Source organism: Zingiber officinale, chromosome 9B (assembly GCF_018446385.1).
Source record: "Zingiber officinale cultivar Zhangliang chromosome 9B, Zo_v1.1, whole genome shotgun sequence".
NCBI classification, from domain to species: Eukaryota; Viridiplantae; Streptophyta; class Magnoliopsida; order Zingiberales; family Zingiberaceae; genus Zingiber; species Zingiber officinale.
Window position 1 is genome coordinate 111,343,368 of NC_056003.1, and position 25,806 is coordinate 111,369,173.

A 25,806-nucleotide genomic window follows, 5' to 3' on the forward strand; every position below is an offset into this window, starting at 1 on the left:
GGCTTCAATCCCCCACTCGGTAATGAGGTATCCCAGGAATTTTCCTCCTCGAGCTTCAAACAAGCACTTCAAGGGATTTAACCTTAGCCCATACTACCTCAGCGTACTACCGGTCTCCTCCACATCAACAATTAAGTTTATTGCCACAATAGACTTGATCAGTATGTCGTCTACATAGACTTCCACGCTCCTCCTGATTTGCTCCCGAAAGATCTAATCCGTAGACTGAATAACATGACTATATAACAGAAAGTATCATCGGCCGTGATGAAGCTAATTTTCTCCTGGTCTTCCCGGGGTAGCGGAATCTGGTGGTATCCTTGGTAAGCATCAAGCATGTAAATCCTTTCTTAGCCCGAGGTTGAATCCACCATAGGATCGATCCTCGATAGTGGGTAGTAGTCTTTAGGGATAGCTCCGTTGAGGTCCCGAAAGTCGATGCAGACCCTCCATTTATTGTTGGGTTTGGACACTAGGACCATGTTAGAGAGCTAGGGCGGGAATTGTACTTCTCTAGCATGTCCTGCTTTCAAGAGTTGATCAACTTTAGCTCAGATGATCTTATTTTGTTCGGTCAAGAAGTTTCTCTTATTCTTCTTGACCGCCCAAGAATCAGGCAAGAGATATAGCTTGTGCTCAGCTACCTCGAGGTTGAATCCCGGCAGCTCCTTGGGGGACCAGGCAAAGACGTCCCTATTGTGCACCAAACATTCGACCAAATTCATCTTAATTTTGATCAGCAAGTCACTTGATATGCGAGTGGTGCTCTCTGGACGAGCAAGATAAAGCTGGACCTCCTCCCAGAGAATGGGTTCTTCGGCTATAGGTAGAGGCTCCTCTTGGATGATGTGGATTCTTCCATTCTGGGTTCTTTGAGTTTTGTGAGCCTCGACCTTCACCATGTCGATATAACACATGTGAGAGACCAGCTGCTTGCCTTTGACCTCCCCGACCTGATCTCCCACAGGGAATTTTATCTTCTGATGAAAGGTTGAGACTGCCACTCGAAATTCATGTAGGGCGGGTGTCCCTAAGATGACGTTGTAGGAGGATAGAGAATTCACTACTACGAAGGTGCTCTTCCATGTCCTCACCAATGGTTCACTACTCAAAGATAAGGCTAGCTTAATTTGACCCATTGGTCGTACTTCATTGCTTGTGAACGCGTACAAGGAGATGGCTACGAGTTGGAGCTCACTTGCATCGATCTACATGCCCTCAAATGCATTTTTGAACAGCACATTGACAGAGCTTTCAGTGTCAATGAAAACCCTAGCCAAACGGCTGTTGGTGATGACAATTTTGATTTTGAGGGCATCATCATGAGGGAGCTCTACTCCCTCCAGGTATTGTGGCCCGAAGCTGATTACAGGCCTTGCAGCTTGTTCCCGGCTGCACCCTACCACGTGTATCTCTAAGCGGTGTTCATGAGACTTTCAGGCTCTAGCAGTCACCATCTGCGAGCCCCCTGGAGATCATGCCGATCTCCCGGATAGTGATATTTCCCCTATCTCTTCCTTAGGGGATTCCACCAGCTCCTTGCTCTGGCCTGACTGCTCAGTTCCCTGACCTCCACTTTCGGGCAAGGATTTTCTTGATTGCCTTGCGGCAGTAGGTGAGTTGGCCAATAGATTCTGAAGCTTGGGTGTGATCTTAGGTGGAGGCAGGCCCAGTTCAGCTACCTGTCGAGAATCTCAGGTAAACTGGACGTAATCTCCTGTGGGATGGGTGTGGGATCTATGGTAGGTGCAATAACAGGGCGCCCACTAACTCGGTCTGGGTGCTTGAACAGTTTCGATACATTGCGCCACCCTGGATTCCTGACCAGGCGGAAATCCCGGTCAAGCATCCTTGGAGTGGGGAAAGGGTTAAGCTGGAGGTTTGGGTGGTCTTCTCTCTGACTTGTTGGCAGGAGCAGACGCCTTGTCTACTTTCCTCTGGGCAGCTTGAGTTTCTTCTACATTAATGTAGCTTGCTGCCTTCCCTAGCATCTCATCAAAATTCTTCACAGACTCTCGAATGAGGGCTCAAAAGAACTCTCCTTCCACCAGACCGTGGGAGAAGGCGCTCATCAAGATCTTTGAGGTAGCGGACGAGACATCTTGGGCTCTCTGGTTGAAGCGTTTTATGTAGACCCTCAGGGGCTCTGCAGGTCCCTGCCTGAGGGCGAATAGGCAATGGTTAGTCTTCTGATATTTCATGCTACTGGTGAAATGGCGCAGGAAAGCGTTCTTGAAATCCTAAAAGAAATTGATGGATCCGACTGACAATCCGTCGAACCACTTTTATGCCTAGCCAGATAGAGTGTTTAAGAACACCTGACACTTAATGGCGTCATTGTACTGGTGCAACAACGCAGCGTTCCGAAATTTGTGATGGTGATCTTCTGGATCCTTGCTATCGTCATACTCTCCGATGGCTGAAGGCTTATACCCCTTTGACAATTTCTCCTCAAGCACCCTCAAAGAGAAGGGTACTTACAATTCCTTGGGCAACTCCCTCGGCTCCTCCCTGACGACTATGACCTTCCCCTTCTTCGAATCTCTAGGTGGAGAACTTTCGGCCGTGGAGGCTTGGTGTTGCTCTTTCTTGTTGTAATACTTTGGGCAGGGGTCGCGATAGAAAGCTCGGGGGAAATCCTCGGGCTATTTCCTCGTAGACCCCCTGTCTAAAGCGTGGGTTTGGTCCTTTGAAACTATAGGCATCTTGTGTGGTTGTGAAGTGGTGGTGTGCCTTTCGGAAGTAGCTCACCTTTTGGTTTCCTTGAACAGTTCATACTCTCCGGCTGTCATGGTGATGTTGATCTTGCTAGTGTCCTCCATCGTCATGTTCCAGAACAAGTGAAGGAAATTCCCACAAACAACCACCAAATTAATCTTGTCCAGAATCTGAGTTAGACGGAGACCAACGAAGATGGCATTAGTGTTGATGAAGAGGCAACTTTGACGCACCCGATGTATGCATGTCCGAAAAGCCAACCCCCACGTGGAATTCCCTGATTTATAGTATGAGGGCTGGTAGTATCTGAACTCTGCACACACTCAGACAAGCACCCAGAGCGTTAGAGACCAAAAACTAGGGAAAAAGTCCCCCTTGCAGGCCCTTCGACGCTCAAGTCAAGTCATTTTTCCCTAGAGGAACAGTGTATGATGGAAAAAAGAACTATTGAAGACGAGTGCGTATGTGCACGTACCTGGCTAAGGAAGAGGACCTCCCTTTTTATATGACGTTGCGTACCTTCAGAGCCTATCTGTTGTCAAAGAATGTCGGGTGTCAGGGTCTGTCGAGTGAGAGAGGATGTACGGTGGCCTTCTATTGATGGAAGGAAAGTTCCATTCACAGGTGATAGCAGATCACTGGAATATTCCATGACGTATGACAGTTATTATCCAGCAGGAGGTTACGATTCCCTGAAATTGTTGTCACTTAGCGCTTTCCGTCCTGCTTAGGTTTAGTTATAGACAGCTCAGGATGACCATTCAGATGTACCACTCGGCTTGAGTCTTGATGAGGAGGATGAGCTGTGGTGAGGGGCCCATCTTTCACGCCTTGATCGTTAAAGGGCAGGTCGGAAGTTGTCATAGTGAAAGTATTAGCTAGGCATGGCTATACGACCTGAGTTGGGAATGTCTGATCAATCGGGGGTAGTTAGGAATTAGCACGAGCTCCATCTTATGTCTCAGATATGGGGGGCATGCCCTAGCTATGACCGTCCAGAAAATATGCGACTAATGATATGAGACGATCCAATTCTCTTTTTCTTGACAGTTGATTGTCACATTTTCTTGACTTTTGACTGTCACGCCCCCTTAACTATTGATCGCCAGGTCGCCTTGACCTTTCACTATCACGTCCCTTTGACTATTGATCATCACGTCCCCTTAACTTTTTATTGTTTGACCTTATCAGACCCACTTTTATACATCGTATCAAGTTTTGACCCCGGGAAGGAATCGGCCGAGTAGAGTGTAATTGCAGAAAATGCAACGATTCGTGTTCGATTAATTAGCTGACGACCCTTAGCATGATTTCTATATTTGCTCAGCTGAAGTTTCAGGACAATTGTTCTTGGGAAGGCACAAGGACGAACGGCATGCATTTGAACTTCTATTCATACGACGATCTAGCCGCCGTCGAGCCCAGCGCCGCCGCCACCAACCATCTCGCGCCGCTGCGAAGCAAGGTCTTATCTTCTGTCACAATTGTAAAGCTGACCCAGGTGAACCAACGCCTTCTCACGTGGTCCAAAACGAAACTCTCGTAGTCCCACATTGTTAAATTATATGATTTTTTGTAAAAATATATTTGTTTTTGTGAATGTGTTGCTCGCCGGGCTGAGTTGCGTCAGCTTTTCACTCAAGCGGGGGCAGCAAATGGTTTGAATGAGACAGTTGAGTTCTGTGGTGTGAACGGTTGTATTGTCGCTGGCCTGCCCGTTCCAAGTTGATAGTAAAACAGTGAAACTGAGCGTAAGCCCGGTTTGGCTGTTTCATAATGTGGGAGGGGACTGGGTCAGGCTGGTTTCACAGAGCAATCACACCCATTCGCTTTCAATGGTGGAAAGATAACAGGCCGGTTTACAACCTGTCCACTGTATCCATTAGAACCGCTTCTATCAAACAAATCATTTTTATGTTTTTTGTTTACTTTTTAAGGAATTGTTTGTTGAAATCTGTTTCCTGAATGATGTTTCAGAAATTGTTGTTCCTGGTCATAAAAAAGGAACAACCTTCTGACTTGTGAGTGATCTTGAGCTCATTGCACTCCCGTATATAGTTTTTTTCCTTCTCTTTTCCTGCATATCGGCAGATGTGATGGAGTTGCCGAAGTTCAACAAGTTAGACGTACGTAGCTTCATCTTCATCCTCCGACGACAACGCCATCAAGGCCAACGCCACCATCAACCATTCCCGCGTTCGCTTTCCCTCCCCTCTGTTAAAAAGCTAAACTCTATTTCTTTTCCCGCGGGCAAGTGAAGCTGTAATAATTTAGTATATTTAGAAAGCTAAATTTAATTGATAAGATAAAATAAAAGGTTTTTATTTTAATTATCCAACTTTTAGATTATGTTCAATGGTAAGTTGTTGTAGAAGTTTTTCTCTAGCTCCTGCAATATCACTCTTAACTCATATTTCCGTTTTCAAAAAAAAAAAAAAAAAAAAACCTTTCAATAATGTTTTATGGTCTCACTCTTTATTTATATTTTATATTATATATACATATAGATAATGTATTTTATTGATTATTTATATTTTATGTAAAATATGTATTTAATATATTATTATTTAGATTTATATATATATATATATATATATATATATATATATATATATATATATATATATATATATATATATATATATATATATATATATATATATATTTGATATGCTGGGTGACGCTTTGTGCGCAACCGTGAGTGACGCGCAGACGTGGCGTTGCCAGCAAGGTTTCCCTACAAATAAAATATTCCTTTTTATTCTCTCTCCCCTTCGGGCCTCTGGTCAAAACTTCAGCGGCGAAAATTACCCAAATTAAAATTAAAATTTCCCGCGCCGTGCTTCTCCCACTCTCGCTCCCTCCGTCGTCCGACTGACTTCACAAGCCGCCGGAAAAGTTTAATATTAAAATCTCTCCCTCGCCGCTCTCTCCCTCACTCCCTCGCTCCCTCCGTCTCCGACGTCCGACGTCCGACCGACCTCACGCTCCCGCCGGGAAAGTTTAATATTAAAATCTCCCTCGCCGCTCTCTCTTCCCCTCGCTCGCTCCCTCCTTCAACGTCCTCCGTCGAAACTCGTCCCTCGTCCCTCGCGCTCCCGGCGGGAAGGTTTCTCTGGCGTCTTCAATCGTACAGCTGCTGTGAGATCCTACCACCTCACTCCATTTTAATTTGTTAATCCACACCGCTATAGCTTACAAAAATTGGTCTATCATAATAGCTGAAATAATTGTATAAAGATGCATCACGTCTTTGCTTTGCTTCTAAATGTTGCATCAACTACTTTGCAGGAAACCGTCCTTGTAGCAGCTCATCTTGGATTAGTCGTTGTAGAAGGTTGGAAGGAATTATGTTACTACGTGGAAGGTCGACGGCTGCAACAACCGTCTGCTCTACATTGGACCTTTCTTTGTTGCGACAAGGTGTAGCAGCTACATGAAGAGGTGACTGCTACAACGTGTAGCAGTTAACTCTCCGTGTAGCTGCAACACCTTGTAGCAGCTAACTTGATAAGTCTTTTTTCTAGAAGCCCTATTTTCTAGCAGAGATTAACCCAATAGTCATAGTTTTCATATTGTGTATATCAACTTGATTCAAAAATCATTTTTGCTCAATCTTTCCGCTGCTTCAGCGCCTTGGCTTTGCTGTGCTGCTACAACTTGCGAATGACTGCTTTGACTCATAATTGCTACACCTTGCAGCAGCTATCTTAGCATCGATCGTTTTTCTAGTAGGCATATTTTCTAGCATAAATTAACCCAGTAACTATATTTTTGTAGCAGTGTATCAACATGCTAAAAAAATAATTTTAAATTATTTCCGCTGCTACAGCGCCTTTGCTTTGCTTTGCTACCATGCTACATTTTGCGAATGGCTACTTCGACTATATAACAACTACACCTTATAGCAACTACTTCGACTCATAACTGCTATACCTTGGAGTAGCTAACTCCCCATATAACTGTCACAACTTGGGGCAGCTAACTCATTTAGTCATTTTTTTAGAAGTCATATTTCTGTCAAAAGATTAACCCTAAAAATATTTAATTGTCGTCTTCCTATTTAAACTTGCTTAAATAATGATTCTAAATTATTTCCACTGCTGCAGCGCCTTTGCTTTGGTTTGCTGCGACGCGTTATAGCTGTTGGTTGCTACTCGGAATATCGTACTAGTTCCCCTGTACAAAATTTTTGTACAAGTCCCGAACCTTTCCTAACAACCTATTGTGTTCTTTAGAAATTAAATTTAAAATCGCAAACAGAACTTAACATTATTGATTCCAAATTCAACTTATCTGTTCTTAGAGGTTTTGACTTGGATAGCAAACGATGTTTAACATTATTGATCTAAATCCACCCATGTTACAAAGTTGATTAAATATTTATTTCAAAGATCGGCTTCCAGGTTAAACATGGCGAGACACTAGACCTTTTTGGGTATGGGATCATCCACCACTTCCTAGACAAAGCCTTTCAACGAAATTCAATATTTAATCTCCTTATAGTAATCCTAGGTTTAACCATTAAGAACAATCGAATCACAAGATCAAAAAAATAAAAGAAACACAAAATCGAAACATAAATTCGATTGCCTAGAATCGTTAGTCTCTTGTGTTTGGTAATTCAAAATCCGTACAAAGAAAACTAGTATGATGCGGAACAAAACAACTAGTTATACCTTTCTTTGTTAACAAAAATCTCTTGATCTTCTATTGTATTCCTCTCCTTCTCTTGGACGTCGTGTGGGTGATGATCTACCAAGAAGAAATCCACCAAAGCCTTCCTTGCTTCCAAGTTTCGGCCACCACCACAATGCTCCAAGGGATGCTAGAAAACAATGCCTCATTTCTCTACTTCTTCACATCCAAGCAACCGACCATCAAGAGAGTCAACTAGCGACTCAATGGGAGCAGACTATAAAGGCGATGGATACCTTATCACTGCCTGCCCAGGTGGACCTGTCCTCTGAAACTGCCACCATGGTAAGCCTTCACTTTCTCTTGCGGATCCCCTCCTCCTATTCTAACTACCTATTTTTATGAATAGATGTTTGCCCAGTCGTTGCGCTTAAATCAGGCATTATCACATATACATCAGTTGAATAAGATCTTAACGGATCGTGTGGCTGGCCTAGAGTTTCAACTCTCTGACCCTTCTTCGGTCGTGTTCCAACTAAAGGCAGAGGTGGAGACCTTAAGAAAGATGAATGCCTCCCAGGAATAGACCCTAGGCGAGGCCCAACTAGAGATTGGCCAACTCTAAGATGACAAGAAGAGACTAGAAGCACTCCACCAGTCATCTGAAGCTAAGTACCAAGAGGAGCTAACCCTGAAGGAGGGTACAAGCAAAGCTGGTTCAACAAACTACAACCTTAGAGGACTTCAAGCTCATGCACAAACAAGAGATGGATCACTTGACCCAGGAACTTAACTCTAAGAACATGCTCCTCATAGACCATAGAAGGGATCTGGAATCTCAGACTACAGAGTTAGACTCAGTGCGAGTAGAGCTATCTCAAGCCCAATTGGTGTTGTCTCAGTCAACTCAGGCCTTGGAGACTTATCGGGTGGGAGAGGACGAGCAACGATTGGCTGATCGGGCCAAGTATCTACATTCTCAAGAGTTTGGCTCTCAGGTAGGAGATCGCTTCATTCGATCACTGGCCTATGGAGTAGTAGGAGTAGTCCAACAACTCCAAGAGGGAGGGTATTTATCGTCTGATCCTCCTGATGATTTCTTAGACCATCATCAGATCATTAGAGAAATGTCGGATGATATTTTTTCTGAATTTCAATGACTTCTCTGTCTAGCACATGTATTGTCTTGTTCCCTATTTATGAAAGTTTGTTTTATGGCTCCTTAGTATTTTCCTAAAGGTTTTCCTATTTCCTCGAGCTAGATTCACGTGTGTAAGTGAGGTACAGTGCTTTAGGTCACTAGCCCCAGAACTTTATGTGATAGATCTTTTTGAATCTCTACCCGCCCCGGCTGAAACAACCAACCAGGGTTGAAAAGCTTAGTCTGAGGCTTGTAGTAGAATCTATCTAAGTCTTACATTCGCGACTCGAGGTCGTCTAATGAGGACTTCCAAAGTGCCTAACCGAAAGCTTGACTCGGGTCAGGTTTAACCGACTAGGGTTTTGCTCATATGCCCGTAGCTCTCATCTCTGGGCCTGAGATCTTTCTATTAAACAACCACTGTTACAAAGAATCATACTCTCAGACACGATAGGGCTAGAGGTAATTAGCACTCCAGGGGTGCTCCAAACTTCTACCTTGAACATCCTCTAGATAATAAGCATCGGATGCAAGCTTCTTGATGACCTTATAAGGGGCATCCCACTGAGGTACTAACTTAGTTACCTCTTTGACTGGTCTGATCCTTTTCCATACTAAATTCCCTTCTCCGAATAAGCAGGGGATCATCTTCTTGTCATAGGTCTGTCTTATCCTCTTCCAATACGCGGTTAACTGGGAAGTCGTCCTTTTCTGGGTTTCACTGATTAAATCTAGCTTTAGAAGTCGTCGCTCAGCATTCTCAAGGTCATACAGTAACCGCTGATCGGACGGGACGCCTACCTCGATTGGCACAACTTCTTTGTTGCCATAGATGAGATGGAAAGGGGTAAGTCTCGTGCTCTCTCGTGGAGTTGTGCGATATGTCCAAAGAATGCTAGGGAGCTCTTCAACCCAATCACCTCCTACATGGTCCAGCTCGACTTTTAGCCCGCGAACTATCTCTCTGTTAGTGAACTCGATCTACCCATTGCCTTACGAGTAGGCCACAGAAGTGAAAGTCTGAGTGATGCCAAATCCTCGACACCATTTTTGAATCTTGCATCCTTGGAACTGTCGATCATTGTCTGAGACCAACTTGTGAGGGATTCCGAATCGACACAAGATGTTCTTCCATAGGAACTGGATGATAGCTCCTTCCGTTATCCTATCTAGGGCTTCTACCTCCACCCACTTGGAGAAGTAATTCACCAGTCGACTAGTACAACCACCAGCCGACTGATCATAAGTGAAATTTGACTGTTACAAGCCAACAGTCGACTACTAGTCGACTGATGAAAACACCAATCGACTGCTACAGTAGCGCTACAGTACTGCTGCAGTAATGCTACAGTGCACAACGAAATTTTACCCTAAGTACAATCTCTCATACACTCGCCCTTGTCCGCATAACATAGACCTAGCCTTCTAGTCTCCTCCATCAACCTTGCGTCCCTCGGATGCCTCCCCATCCTTCACGACTTGCCTTCTGGAGCTTCCATTAACCTTGTCATCATTATCGGGTCTTCACTGTCAAGATCCATGCTCTGGGACTTCATCCTTTGTCAAGTCACACTTGGACTTACATTGTCAAGACTACATACTTGGACTTACACCGTCAAGACTCACCCTTGGACTTTCCTCCTTTGCCAAGATCACCCTTAGACTTTCCTTGTTGTACCTCTATCCTGCACACTCACAATGCATATCAAATATAACAATAAACCTAACTTAAACCTTTTCCCAAACATCAAAACCTAGGGCACCCAGATTGCTCCAGCACCATCTACATGGACCTTCTAGGTTTCTTCAAAGTCAAGCTGATGAACCTCCGTCAAAAAATCTGTCAGGGCTTGCGCCTTAATCGCAGTTCGGGATTGATATTGTATATCGTATTCTTCTAACTTAGTTGCCCATTTGATGAGATGACCAGCTATCTCCATGCTAGTAAGAGTCTTCCCATGGTGTTGTTGGTCAGGACTGTAATGGGGTGTGCTAAGAAGTAAGGTCTTAAGAGACGAGCCATGAGGACCAATCCATAACCCAACTTTTCTAGGGTCGTGTATCGGAACTCGACTCCTTTCAATAAGTGGCTGAAGAAGTACACTAGCGGTTGTACATCGTCTTGCTCTTTTACAAATATCGCCCCCACGGTCTCAGGGGTAGCTGATAGATATACCTAGAGCGGCTCTCCTGCAATAGGCTTAAATAAAGAGGGTAAGGTTTCCAGATACTGCTTCAGTTCCTCAAAAGCTCTGCTACATTCTTCATCCCATTGAAACTTGGAAACCCTTCTAAGCACCTTGAAGAAGAGGAGTGTTTGATCTGCAGATCGGGATATGAACCGAGAGAGTGCCGTAATCCTGCCTACCAGCTTTTGTGCTTCCTTCAGATTCCTGGGCGCCTGCATGTCCCAGAGGGCCTGAGCCTTCTCTGGATTAGCTTTGATTCCTCGCTCAGTAATGAGATACCCCAAGAATTTTCCTCCTCGGGCCCTGAACAAGCACTTCAGTGGATTTAACTTTAAGCCATACTGCCGTAGGGTACCGTAGGTTTCTTCCATGTTGGCTATAAGGCTAGTGGTTGTGGTGGATTTGATGAGGATGTCGTCTACGTAAACTTCCATGTTTCACCCAATCTGCTTCTGGAAGATCTTGTCCATCATTCGCTAATAGGTAGCTCCAGCGTTGCGTAGACCGAATGATATAATAGCAGAAAGTGTCATCGGCTGTGATGAAGCTAACCTTCTCTTGATCTTCCCGAGCGAGAGGGATCTAATGGTATCCTTGATAAGCATCAAGCATACAGATCCTCTCACAACCCGAAGTAGAATCCACCATCTGGTCAATTCTTGGTAACGAGTAGTAGTCTTTGGGGTTGGCCCGGTTGAGGTCTCTGAAGTCGATGCAGATCCTCCACTTATTATTAGATGAGAACTGTACCTCTTTAACGTGCCCTGCTTCTAAGAGCTGGTCTACTTCAGCTCGGATGATCTTATTTTGTTCAGTTTAAAAGTTCCGCTTCTTCTGCTTGACTAGCCGAACATCAGATAGAAGATAAAGTTTGTGCTCCGCTATCTCGAGCTCGACTCCTAGTAGCTCCTTAGGGGACTAAGCGAAACATCCCTATTGCATGTCAGGCATTTGATCAGATCTGTCTTGATCTCGATTGGTAGATCGCCTGATATACGGGTGATTCTCTTCGGGCGCTTTGGATAGAGCTGGACCTCCTCCTGAGGAATGAGTTCCTCAGCTATAGGTAGAGGCTCCTCTTGGATGACGTGGATTCCACCATCCTGGGTTCTCTGAGCCTTGCGAACCTCTACTCTCACCATGTCAATATAACACCTGCGAGAGACCAATTGCTCACCTCTGACTTCCCCGACCTGGTCTCCTACAGGGAATTTAATCTTCTGATGGAAAGTGGAGACTGTCGCTTGGAACTCGTGCAGTGTCGGTCTTCCCAGGATAACGTTGTACGAGGATAGTGAATCCACCACTATGAAAGTGCTTTTCCGCGTCCTCACTAGGGGCTCGCTATCCAAAGATATGGCTAGCTTGATTTGGCCCATTGGTCTTACCTCATTAACGGTGAACCTGTACAATGAAGTGGCTACGTGCCAGAGCTCACTGGCGTTGATTTGCATGCCCTCAAATGCATTCTTGAACAACACATTGATAGAGCTTTCGATATCAACGAAAACCCTGGCCACGCGGCCGTTGGCTATGATAGCTTTGATTATTAGGACATCATCATGTGGGAGCTCTAACCCCTCCAGGTCTTGTGGTCCAAAACTGATTATAGGCCCGGCAGCTTGTTCCCGGCTTCATTCTACAACATGTATCTTCGGGCGGCACTCATGAGATTTCCGAGTCTTGGAGGAATCTCCACCTGTGGGCCCCCTAGAGATCATGCCGATCTCTCGGATGGCCACATTTCCCCTATTCTCCTCCTCAGGGGATTCCCCTGGCTCCTTGCCCCGGCCTAGCTGCTGGCTCCCCTGACCTGTATTTTCGAGCAGGGATTTACCTGACTGACCTGCTATGGCAAGCTAGCTAGCCAGCAGCCTCTAAAGTTTGGGCATGATCTTCGGTGGGGGTAGGCCTAGTTCAATTGCGCGTCGAGAGTCACGAGCGAACTGGATGTAATAACCCATGGCATAGGTGTGGGACCTATGGTAAGTGCAATAGCAAGATCCCCACTAACCAGGTCTTGGGGCTTGGACAAATTCTACCCGTTGACCCATCTTGGCATCCTGATTGGGTGGGAATCCTGGTCGAGCATCCAGGGAGTTGGGAAAAGGCCGAGCTGGAGGTTAGGGCAGCCTTTTCTTCGGCTTGTTGGCAGGAGCAGACACCTTGTCTACTTTCCGCCGAGCTGCCTGGGCTTCTTCTATGTCAATCTAGCTAGAGGCCTTCCCCAGCATCTCATCAAAGTTCTTTACGAGCTCCCGAATGAGGGCTCGGAAGAACTCTCCCTCCACCAGATCATGGGAGAAGATGCTCATCAATATTTCTGTGGTAGCGGACGGGACATCTTGGGCTACCTGGTTAAAGCGTTTGATATAACTTCTCAGGGGCTCAGCAGACCCTTGTTTGAGGGCAAAGAGATAGTGATCTGTCTTCTGATATTTCCTACTACTGGAAAATAGCGTAGGAAAATGGTCTTGAAGTCTTGAAAGTAGGTGATGGACCCGTTTGGCAGTCCATCGAACCATTTTTGTGCCGAGACGCATAGAGTGTTTAAGAACACCTGCACTTGATGGCGTCGCTGTATTGGTGCAGCAGTGCAACATTCTGAAACTTTTGGTGGTGGTCCTCCGCGTCCTTACTACCATCATATTCTCCAATAGTTGGTGTCTTGTACCCCTTCGATAGCTTTTCCTCAAGTACCCTTAGAGAGGACACTTGCTCTTTGGGTACCTCCCTAGGCTCCTCCTAGATGACTATGACTTTCCCCTTCTTTGAATCCCTAGGCGGGGAGCTTTCAGTCATGGAGACCTGTGGTTGTTCTTTCTTATTATAACAGTGTGGGCCCTTGTTGTAAAAGTCCGGGCAGGGCTCTCGGTAGAAGGCTTGAGGGAAATCCCTCGAGCTGTTTTCTTTTAGATCCCATGTCTGGTCCTTGGAAATTGCGGTCATCTTGCGTGGGTGTGAAGCGGTGGTTTGTTTTTCAAAAGCCGTTGCCTCTTGGCTTCCTTGAATAGTTCATATTCTTCTACTGGCATGGTGACATTGATTCTTCCGGTATCCTCCATCTTCACGTTCCAAAACAGGCGAAGGGAAGTTCCCACAGACGGTGCCAAATTAATCCTAGACGAAGGTCGGAGGAGCTGTTACTAGTGTTAACGGAGAGGCGACTAGGACACCCTTATCGTACGCACCCAAGAGAATGGACCCTCACGTGGCACTAACGGACGACGGTAACTAAGCCGGCAGTACTTAAGCTCTGCGCATACTCAAACAAGCACACGGAACGTTAGAGACCAGACGCTAGGGGAAAAGTCCCCGACACATGCCCTCCAACGCTCGTCAGGTACTTTTTCCCCAGAAGAAAGGTGTATGAAGGAAAAAGAACTGTAGAGGACAAGTGCAAATGTACGTGTGTACCTACTCAAAGGAGAGGACCTCCCTTTTTATATGACCGTGTGTAGATCTGGAGCTTGACTGATATCAGAGAATGTCGGATGTCATGACCTGTTGGATGATGGAGGACACGTGACACCCTTCTATAGAATGGAAGAAGGTTCTATTCGCAAATGACAGTGGACCATGGGTATATTCCCTAGCATACAACAACTATTCTCTAACAAACAGTTACGATTCCTTGACCTTGTTGTCGCCTAGCACCTTCTGTCCCACCCGAGTTTGACTAGGGGCAGCCCGGGATGATCTTTCGGGTATAACACCTGGCTCGAGTCTTGATGAGAAGGACGAGCTATGGCGAGAGCCCCATCTTCCCGTTTGGATTGCTAAAGAGTTGATCGAGAGTTGGCCCATTAAGAGCACTAGGCCTAGACATGTAGACCGAGCTGAGAAAACTCGACCAATCGAATCAGGTCAGGCATTACTCCCGGTTGCACATCATGTCTCAGATTTGGGATCCTGATCTGTAAGCACTCGACCGAGAATCATGCGGTTGTGGACGTAAGGCGACCCCACTTTTTCTTTCCCTAACTGTTGACTGTCACGTCCCCTTGACTTCTGACTATTTGGCCTTATTGGACCCCATCGTTATGCACCGTATCATCATCTATTGAGGAATTGTTAGTTGAAATTTGTTTCCTGAATTGGAGTTTCAGAAATAGTTGTTCCTGGCCTTAAACAAGGAAGTGTAAGAAGGAGGAGGAGAAGAAGGAGAAGAAAAATAGGGAGAGAGTAAGAAATAATATGATAGCAATAATAAAACTTATTGTTCATTAACATTTGTCCTAAAGATAATACAATATATAATGTTTAAGAAGTACTTGGTCAATTGACCAATTAATAAATAACATAATTATTCTAAGAATTATTTTTAGAATTATTCTAATAATTATAATAGAATTATTTTAATAATTTTAATATTAATTTGATTTGATTTGGTGATTTAATCCGGTCAATCCTGATGATTCTCTTTTAGGAAGAACAATCTTGTGAGTGATCTTGAGCTCATTGCATTCTGTCCCCATGGCGTGGCACAGATGATCAATGTATGATAGTTTATCTATAGTGGGTACGGTTTTAGTCAGGGCTGACACTGAGGCATGTCACCGGGGTTGATATCCTAGGTCCCCTAATTTTTAGGGGCCCTAAATTTGATATGCATATATAATATATATTATATATAATTAGATTGTATTAATAAAAATCTAAAAAAAAGATTTTATTGGATTATTTTAATAAAGGTCCAAAATATATATACTATTGTATTATTTTAATAAAGAAAAAAATATATATTTTCCATTAAATTTAAGGAAAAAAATTCTAAAAAGACAAGAAAGAAAAAACAAATTCTCTTTTGTTTCGTTGTACAACTCTTTTTTTATTAATTCGTTTATAGAAGTCTAAAGACTTTGAAAAGTAAAATTTGAATCATGAACATTAATTTTCTTCCTTTTTCTCCTTTGAATATCTTCTAATTAAATAAGAAAAATCTATTCTCCAATTGAAATTTTAATTTCATCAATATTATAATTCATTAATATATAAACTTAGTCAATATTCAATATTAATTATTAATATTGTATTGGAGTCCAATATTTTATGATTTTTCTTATAGATTTGAAAGAGTTTAAATAAATCATCTCAATTTTAATCATCATAGAATAGATTATATCAATTGTTCTAAGCACGAACATGTTTTATTGTTCTTTCACTATTATTTTTTATTACTTGTGTTTGTTTCATTGCCAATTTTGTTGCTGATTTTGTGTATTTTATTTTTACATTTGAAATTTGTAATACAAACATATTTCCAAAGAAATATCAATCTAGGAGTCAAAACAAAAAAAAAGAAAGAAAAAGAGTGAAACATATTATTTAAATTCACAAAGGTGTTCTTCATAAGTTTTTTAAACCTAGCTCTTCAATTGAATATTCAGTTGATAAATTACAAGAAGAAAGTCAAGAAAAACTAAATGATCAAACAACAAATGAGTAACAATCGAATAATTAAGAAAAAATAAAGGATCAAATAACAAATGAGTAACAATCGAATAATTAAGAAAAACTAAATGATTATGCAATCAATGAGTAGGAAGAATTGAGAGAAAGTGATGCCAATTGGTAGTAAAATGTGAATACGCTCACTCCCAACGCTTCCGCCAACCCCCTCCTCAGCTTTGTCGAGATTCGAATCCCAAATCTCATGGTGACAACACCTCATGCGCTAGTCACTAGACCGTCCTAAAAGGACGAAAGTGATGCTTAATGTAAATGACTTGACAATATTATGCATCGAAAATTAGGTATTAGAAAAAATTGATTTGAAAATTTTATGGTTGATTTTGCTTCTCAAAATGCTAGAACATCTAGATTTTTTCAATGATTATTTTATTTTTTTGGTATTACATTTTTTGAAAAAATTTGGAAAACATATTTTGTATGGTGTTATACTTTTTAAAAAATCTTGAGAAATATATTTTATATAAAATTTATCATATTTTAAATAAAATATATTAATTTTTAAATTTTAATTTCTATTAAGCTCTATTTAAATTATTTTTTTATTTTTTTTTTTAAGAGATCATTGCTCTCATGTACGCAAGTTTTATTTATACATATATCCCACACGTGTCACTCAGCATAGTAAAATTGTCTAAAAAATTTTATCCTGCGTATTCTTACTTTATACATCCATAGGCGAGAGCTATCCGGACGTCCCAATTCATTTCCGAAGATCGAGGCATCCGGAAGGACTTCCAAGTGCTCGGATCAAACTCAGTAGTCTACGGATATGAGGGGTAAGGATGTACAATGAATATATAAACACAAGTGCCCTTTAATATATATTAATTTTCACCTAATAAATAAATATCACATATGATATCTCATCCTTCTCGACCAATGCTGCTTTTATTGAGAATTGACAAATGAGTCCAAGACTTTGTCATGTCCCTTTTTTTAATTCCAGCATAAGTAACTTTCCTTTGGTACTGTAAATAATAAATATTCAAAAGATCATCTAGTCACCTTCAAAATTAATCTATTAAATTAAATACTTGTTCAAACCAAACACAAAATAAATCAATCAATTGGAGATTATTCACCTCCTCCACTTTGAACCACAAATACTTATTTGAGATCAATGCCCCTTCTCTCTCCAATTCTAACCATCAATTACAATCCAAATGAATGATTTCTTATTATCACGAGTTGACATAGTTAATATTTACTATATGTATTTTAATAGAATTTGGGTTAATTTTTAATAGGTATAAAATATTTTATTGAGTGTCTGATCTCTAACATATAAAGAGTTATTGTGTTAAGATAAAATGTCTCTTCTATAATTTATTTGTCTATATCTTATCATAGACTATTTGGGATTAATGAAATCTTCTTTAGTTCAATTTCTTACCTCAAATTGTAATAATTAAGCAAAAGAAGGTGTGAGCCACATAACTGAATCCTAGCTCAGCATTTGCATGCATTTCAGAAATTCCTGAGATCCATACGTATTCATTCTCCTCCTCCATATCTAAGTAACCATTCCAGAATTAATAGTCTAAAACTTCTCAAATGGAAGAATTTATTTATTAAATATATATATATGTTCAACAAAATTTATGGTTTATATAACCAAATCTCACTATGATGCCATCATAAAAAGCCATAGTGAGAGGCCTGGATATGAAGTAGCTAGCTAGCATGCAGAAAGCTACAGACTATAGTGAATACGATTGTTTGCTCTTTCCATACTGTGATCATCTTCCTCAAATAATCCGTTTCTTCCAGAATGAAACCTTTCTGAGAAGAAGATTCTTCTTAGCGAGTTCAGACTCACCGGGACGTCCACATTGACAGTGAAGATTCCTCGCACTGGTCGATGGTCGGAGAGCTTTGACTCACACCGCTCGTATCGCTTTTGCTTAATTCCTTCTCCGTGCCAAAGAATTCTATCGCACCTGTACAAAGTCACACTCGATAATTCAAAAAGTAAACGGAAATGTCAACCCTGAACAACCCAATATCATCAATATCTCACCATGCCGGAGCTCGCCTTTTCTCGCCTTTTTGGCCTCGAATGCATCCGTAGTAGTCGTCGGAGTTGGGGTAGTATTTGTATGTAGGGGGAAATGTTATGCCACCTTCTTGCCAATCTTCAAACACCCTTCCTTTGGAGAACTCTGCTCTGAGCTGCAGCCATTGTCCTCAGTGAAAACAGAGCAGAGATTATAACTTCAATCAAGAGTGAGAGTTACCTGATCTTTCTCAAACAATGTGTTCCACTGCTTTTGCTCCACCAGTGATCTCGTCATCGCCTCAGGCAAAGAGATTCTATAGTTCAAATCGCCCAACAAGATCACTCGTCTGCATTCAGTACCCCAAAACTGAATTATTGGTCTGATCATTTTTTTTTTAAAAAAAAAACAACTTGCAGTATTCTGCACTAGATTATGTGGAGCTGACTCACCTAAAGGATAGTTTGATGGAATTAGTCCAGATTTTAAGGTAGTTAAGGACTGATACATTCAAATTGGGTGAATAGTTAGACTTACTCATGGTTAAATATTTTTTGTGGCAAATCAAGAGAGGGACCTCGAGGGAAGCTGGTTCTTGAGAGAATCTCCATGGCATCTGAGTTCCTATTCATCTCGTCTCCTTCCTTTCCACCTGAAGCCAGATGACAACACACGAAGCAGAAGCTCGTCTCATGGAGGCAGAACCTGGCCGAAACAGCGCCCTACATGCAAACTCAAGTCTGATGATCCATCTGAATAAGAAACTTCAATGAAAGACATGGACTGACTACCTTGTTTCCGAGGCATCCCATGATGCCACAGCCAACACAGGCGACCGATGGGTGGCGAACGTAGCACTGAAGTTCATGACGCACCCACACTGACACCAAAACGCCGACCATCAGCTTGCTTATAATGCAGTGGAAATCCGTCATGAATCCGCCGCCGTCAGAGCTGCAGCCTTCCTTTACCGGGTGCACCTTCTGCTTCTCCCCTGCCTTGCCTTCTCTTCCTCCAAGACCACATGAAAACTTGTTCAGCGTCTTCCTTATCAGTGAGTTCCACTGCGCAAGGATCCTCATTTTCTCCTTACCGAGCACATTCTTCGCGCTGAGCGGCACGATTTCCTGAAACCTGCAACCAAATTTTAATCGACTCGTTCAGTTAAGAGTGCATTGGGATGAGAAGGTATTGATTAAAGCTCACCCCAACACATAGATATCATAATAGTTGTTGTGTATGTCCAACCAGTCCTCCAAGCTCACATCATCCGAAGGCAGAACTCCACCGACATTCCAAGTGCCAACAAATAGTCTGGAACAGTAAGTTACCGGCATTAGAATTGTCCAGGAAAAAAATGACAGAGGTTGAGTTTTCTGATCAAGTACTTGTATTTCCTAGTGTCCTTCTGATCACCAACTAGCTGCTTCGGAATCATCAGTCGGTCGAAATCGATGAAATCGAGCGATGTTTGGGAGCAAGAGAAGTCTGTGACAAATGAGTTACTCCCGACCGGCCATCTCAGCAGCTTGTTTGCCACCAATCTAGGCCACAAGACCTGCTCATGAAGGTATATTGAGCCTTTCTCGATTGATTCTTGCAAGCAAATTGCAGAGGAAAGAGTGCTTACCTCTCCTTGGTTTTCTTTCTCTGGCATGATCACTTGGTGCTTGAAGGAATGGCAAGGGAGAGGAGAAAAAGGCTATACGACTCTAATCCAGGAGGAGAAGCTTCAGCTTCATGGGGCTGAAAAGAGAATATAAATAGATAAAAATAAGTCAAGAAACTCTTCTGATTTATTGAATAGTATGAGCATGTAGAGACATACATTGCATGCCACACTGCATGCAAACTGATGAGAATAAAATCAGAGAGACAATAAGTCTACTAAGGAGAGACAAAGAAGGAACTGGGGACCATGTCCATGGCCTCACTGAAGGATGTTGCTACTGGTTTCATGTGGAAAGAGCTTTGTTTAAGCTAGATAGCTTCCTTGTAGCTTAGGGTGGCCTCCAACCTGATCTAGCAGTGCCACTTGCTCTTAAATAATTTCTTCAACTTGGCAAGCCAACTTGCATGTCTGAAACAAGCGAATTAATGAAGTAGAAGTAAATTACAATCTTGTTTCAGCATTTTCAAGTTCAGATTTAAAATTGAATAATACTTGAACATAAGAATCAGTATCTTGCCTTTGACGAAATGGAAGTGAGGTTGTGGTGAAGCCAAGTAATGAGAAGGCAACCATATGTATGAGCTGAGAAGATATGTACATATTGAAGATTGTGGATTGCATTACATTCTTTTAAGCTACAAGACAATAACAGAGTAGTTTATCTAGTCGCATAAAACATTAGCAATCATGAAAATTGTTAGAGGTATCATGACTAAGATTGTGGGTAGAAATGCTGCCAAGGTTGGCTTCCGGTCTGTATCATGGAGGATTCAAGAAGAATGAGCAAATGTCTACTTGAACAAGAGCGTTCTATATATCATGTCACAGCTTACACAAATAAGCATTTCATTAGTAGTAGACAAATCTTGATCCATCAACCAGCAAATAATTGTCGGACAATCGTCCACAATGAGTCGAGCTGACCTATCCGGCAGTGCTATAGGGTCATACTGGATGTCTGTTTCCCAGAATACAACGAGAAGACCACGAATACAACCTAGTACAAGTTATTCATGGTGAACTAAGAGAGTACCCAAATGCTATCATGGTAGAGTTGCCGAGAGGGTGTATGATAGAGAGAAAACTAGAGGACGTGGGTGGAAGATTTTTGCTTATCAGTAGTTGTCGCTCGGTCAGTTATGAATTCGTCATTAATCATACACACTTAAATCTTGCCCTGACGGATCGGACATTCAACGCGCTCAGATCGTGCTTGCACACAAATTAACTTAGTTTAATGCAATCTATATATTTGCAACTCCTGCACACCCATGAGTCAAAGAGAGCATCTTCTCATACATATGTCCACAACATTAATGCATATGATACAATATAAACCAACAATACATTCATGAGACTCCTAATGTGGAACTAAAAACTAATACATAATGAAGTCTCCTTCATCCATCTCTTATTGTTTCCATTCAAATTTTCAACACTAATACTACAAAAAAAAAATAGTATTAACGATGGGTATTTCTGTCGCTATTTGGGTTTAGCGACGAAATTATGACAGACATATGATCGTCTGAATAAATTGGGTCATAGACGATTTTGGCAACAGAATTTACGATTCTGTCACCATGATTAGCAAAGGAACATAATTTTGCAGCTAAATGTAGCGACGAAAAAAATTTCGTCGGTAATTAGCGATGAAACACATAGATTCTGTCACTAAATAGTAAACAAAAACTTGTTTCCATTACCGATGAAATCATAAATTCCATCAGTATATACCAACAGAATTTATGATTCCGTCAGTAATTGTCATAAATAAAATATTATTTAATTTATGATAATTACCCATGGAACCTTTAATTCTGTCGCTAATATTTCATTATAATCCATACACAAACAATAAAATCAATGATACATTCACAAACTCATAACAATCATAAACAAATTGTGATACAAACATATCATAAACATTCACAATCAACTATCCAAATCCATATAAATTATCACAGGTATCCACAATAAGCTGTCCAAATCCAATAACGATGTACAAATTCAAAGACATACAAACCATGTCCATAATCTACTACAAAGACATCCAAATACAATTCTATGAGCTAGTACTATCAAATCTTATAAAAAGTAAAATACGAGAGATTATTATTAGAATCACCGGAGGCAAATTGATTCAAAAATTAACAATGAGAACAATACATTAAAAACATGAATATATAACTAATCTTACATGTTAAAAAAAAGAGATACTTGAATAATATTTTGGATATCTGATGGTGGTGATATATAGAATATATCAATAGCGACGAATTATTCCTAAGAAAATGTAATACAATTAAAGTTCAGTAGATTATAATATCAAAACTGATTATGATACAAACAAAAAGTTGTAGTTGAACAAATCTCATAGTGAGCTACTCAACATGGTCTCGTGGGTCTTGAGTCTCTTGTAACTTCAAACGATGTTGTGATGCGGTAAATTGAGTAATGACTACTCGTATCTTGGCCAAAGCAACATCATCCCTTACATCCTGGTCAGCCATCCTTTGCTCCACTGTCTCTAGTCGATCCCTCAGTTCTTAATTTTCTTGTCTTAACGATTGCATGTCAGTAGAGAAGAACTAGGATGACCCCTAGAAGTCCTCAAACGATAAAATGTCACTTTAGCCTAAAAGCCAAGGCCGTAAAGGGAGGAGTTCTTTGTTCTTCCACCAATAACATCATAATAAATGTCATTTATCACCTCATTGGATATAGCCTGTGACTCCCCTCCCTCTACTAGTGGTTGAGATATTTGGATCACTCTATTAGTCTTTTGCTCTTGTGTGAAGAAAAGTATTTGATTAATATTTGGTACAGAATTATTAAAGCTAATGTTAATGCTTATATGTAATAAAGTTAATATTTTTACGTCTATGTTCCGGGATCGAAAATTGACAATTGTGGCATCTTCTTGTAAGTCTTATTAAATATCTCTCAACAAGTGGACTGTCTCTATAAAGTACATTCTTGCATACACAAAAAAAAATAGCATCAAATTTATACAAGTTCGATAATAAATTAAATTTTACTTATATAACTTTAAATTAAACTAACCAAATCAATGGCATGCTCTACAATAGATCGAGATCTGGAAGTATGACCGACGAGCTCTGTATTTCTATTTAATTGAATAGCTGCAGAATTTGACTTCCACCTATCTGCATCCCAGGTGGCAGTCCATGCAGTCTAGATCTCTTTTGATACATGCGCTGGCCTCGTGCCCTTACTTCTCTAATTGTATAGAAGATCTTTGTACGGTCTTGCACAATAAGTGTTCCAAGTGTCTTTAAATGGAGCCTCTTAACCTGCCTCCCAAGTATATTTTTTTACAATAATAAGTTGACAAATTAATATAAAAAGGATAGATATGTGATACAATACTAAACATATTCAATTTACTTACCAAAAATTTCAAATAATAGAAATCCTTCATCGCCTGGTTTACATATCTCCATGTAGTACTAAAAGTGCAGACTCGTTCTTTAAACTTTTTTCATAATGTACGTTGCTATTCGATGGCCATCTAAAGTAAAACTACATGAAAAAAATTAAGGTATAAGAAATATGTTATAAATAAAGTCATATATAAATTTGAACTACAAATAACATAAATACTTACGAGTCCCCAACAACCCTCGGCACAATTTGGTCATTGGGTGTGACTGTCGGTCTTGCATGATAATATCTGTAAACTAACATTGTAACACATCATAATATATTATTACTAACATGATGATATATGCAAAAAAATAAGATGAAATCATAACTTACTTGATGAACAATAATATTAATATTTAATCATCATCACAGTCTGAATTATGAACATTAACAGTTTCTTAAGTCCTCACCGCTAGACTCTGTTAGTTCAATAAGCTCCTTACTGATGCACATCTTTCTATCATCTATCTACTTATAAGTGACATTAATATCTACAAGTAATTAAAATGTGGATTAAAGTTGTGAATCAACTGAATGTCTTTCCATTTCATCATTCTGAAATGCATCATGATTTTGAGCAGTGATGGTGTTCGACATTTCTATAGTCGAGCGAGACTTCATTTGACAAATAGCCAACCATTCACTAGATTTTCTTCTCTTTGTGAGGTATTCAAGATAGAAAACTTGATCCACTTGTACAGTGAAATTGAATGGTTCAAACTTATTAAACCTTTTTTTTTGCATTAACCTCAACTAAATTATAGTTTGCATGTATTCTGGTACCTGTTCTTAAAGTCAGATCATACCATAAATATTTAAATAACCCACACCTTTTTATAGGTAATGTAAAATATTCAACCTCCATGATTTCATCAAGTCTACAATAATAATCAAACCAGTGACACTATTGTCAATAGATCCTATAACGCAAACATCAAAATTATAGGTTAATCTATGTAAATCTTGTTGTGTCGCGTGGAATTTGAATTCATTAACATAGTATCCAGAGTACAATGTTATCTTATAAAAAGGTCGAAATGCAAGATTTATTATCCTAAAATTTTGCACATTGAATATTCTACGATCGTTGACCGATAAAAATCGTTATGATATAAATTAGGTGGAAATTTGATAAAGATATATGAAATATAAATTATTCTCTGACTTATATAGATTTGAAACTATAATACAAATTTCGTCTCTAACTTTTCAGCTGTCTCACTTACACCTATTGATGGAATTTGTAGTTGTAGTTATTGTTTGTACAAGTTATCATGGAAGGTAATTTTAAAATAATTGGGATAGCAAACAAATATAACAGGATAAATGTTTGATTAAAAAAATTAACTTACTTTATATAGGGTTTGACCTCATCACAGTTTATGAGTATATATGTTTTTACAACATGGTATTCTTATTGAATTAACCATCTAGAAATAGATGCACTTATTGACTTATCAGGAAACTTGAAAATAGAAACCATCTCTGGTATATCAGTTGAGTATCATTAGAATTTCCAGGACACTTATGGTTTTCACATTATTAACAAAATAATAAGAGTAGAAAGAATATGCTTCTTCAACCAAATAAGTATTATATATCGATTCATCAACTCTTGCTTTTTTAAGAATATTATTCTTTAGTTTTCTCAAAAATCATTCAAATGGATGCATCCATTTGTATTGTACAGGACCAACTAATTGTATTTCGTAAGATAGGTGCACTGGTAGATGTTCCATTGAATCTAAAAAATTGGATAGGAAAATGTGCCCAATTTTTACACATTATAAGAGGCATGTCTATTTCTAGCAGAAGCACATCAACCATCATAATACACTTCATTGTCAAATCTCTAAAAAAAATAGATTAAATTACGTGAGTACTTACCAAATATTTTGAGAAAGTAAGTCATGTAAAGTAATTGGAATAAGTCTTTACATGAACACATGACAGTCATGAATCTTCATTCCAAACATCTTTAACCTATTCATATCCTTGCACCGAGCTATATTAGAGGCATACCCATCTGAGAATTTGATTTTGTTGGTGCTGGAAGCATTAGCTAATTAAACTTGTGTTTTTATATTTTTAAAAGTTCAAAGTTAAGTTGTGATGTGATCTAACAAGTCTAACTGAGTGCGCAGCAAAGTCCTAAGTGATCTTAAGCAAGGTAAAAGTCTTAATTGAGGCTTGGCAAAGAAGTCCTAGCGGACATTAAACAGGTGGAAAGTCCTAGTTACGACTAGGCAATGAGTCCTGGTTTGTGGGACTGGGTCATGTCTTGGTAGATCGAGGATGTCAGGCAAAAATCTTAGGGTCGAGGTGCTACTCGGAAAACCTAGAGGTTCCACTGTACAAAAATTTTGTACAAAGGTCTGAACCTTTTCCTAGCTACCATGTGTTCTTTTAAATTAAATTTTGGATCGCCTGCGGAACTTAACACGTTTGATCCAAAACTTAATCTATTTGTTCTTTTAGGTTTTGACTTGGATCTCCTGCGGAACTTAACACGTTCGACCCAAGTCA

General features: G+C 40.5%; 1 protein-coding gene across 2 annotated transcripts; it reads right to left on the reverse strand.

The window, feature by feature from the left end:
• Window positions 1-17,754: 17,754 nt before the first annotated feature.
• On the reverse strand, window positions 17,755-19,905 carry LOC122024657 (type IV inositol polyphosphate 5-phosphatase 9-like). Of its 2 annotated transcripts, XM_042583321.1 has the most exons (9): window positions 19,789-19,905; window positions 19,547-19,716; window positions 19,365-19,472; window positions 18,950-19,292; window positions 18,736-18,880; window positions 18,611-18,659; window positions 18,399-18,507; window positions 18,182-18,333; window positions 17,755-18,101 (listed from the first exon to the last, which is right to left on the reverse strand). In XM_042583321.1, exons 1-9 carry the CDS (start codon window positions 19,813-19,815, stop codon window positions 17,855-17,857), a joined length of 1,350 nt encoding a protein of 449 aa, XP_042439255.1. In that variant the 5' UTR covers window positions 19,816-19,905; the 3' UTR covers window positions 17,755-17,854. The 2 variants fall into 2 exon arrangements, with proteins under 2 accessions (XP_042439255.1, XP_042439256.1); XM_042583322.1 differs by lacking the exon at window positions 18,611-18,659 and having other exon boundaries at window positions 18,696-18,880; window positions 19,789-19,863.
• Window positions 19,906-25,806: the final 5,901 nt, after the last annotated feature.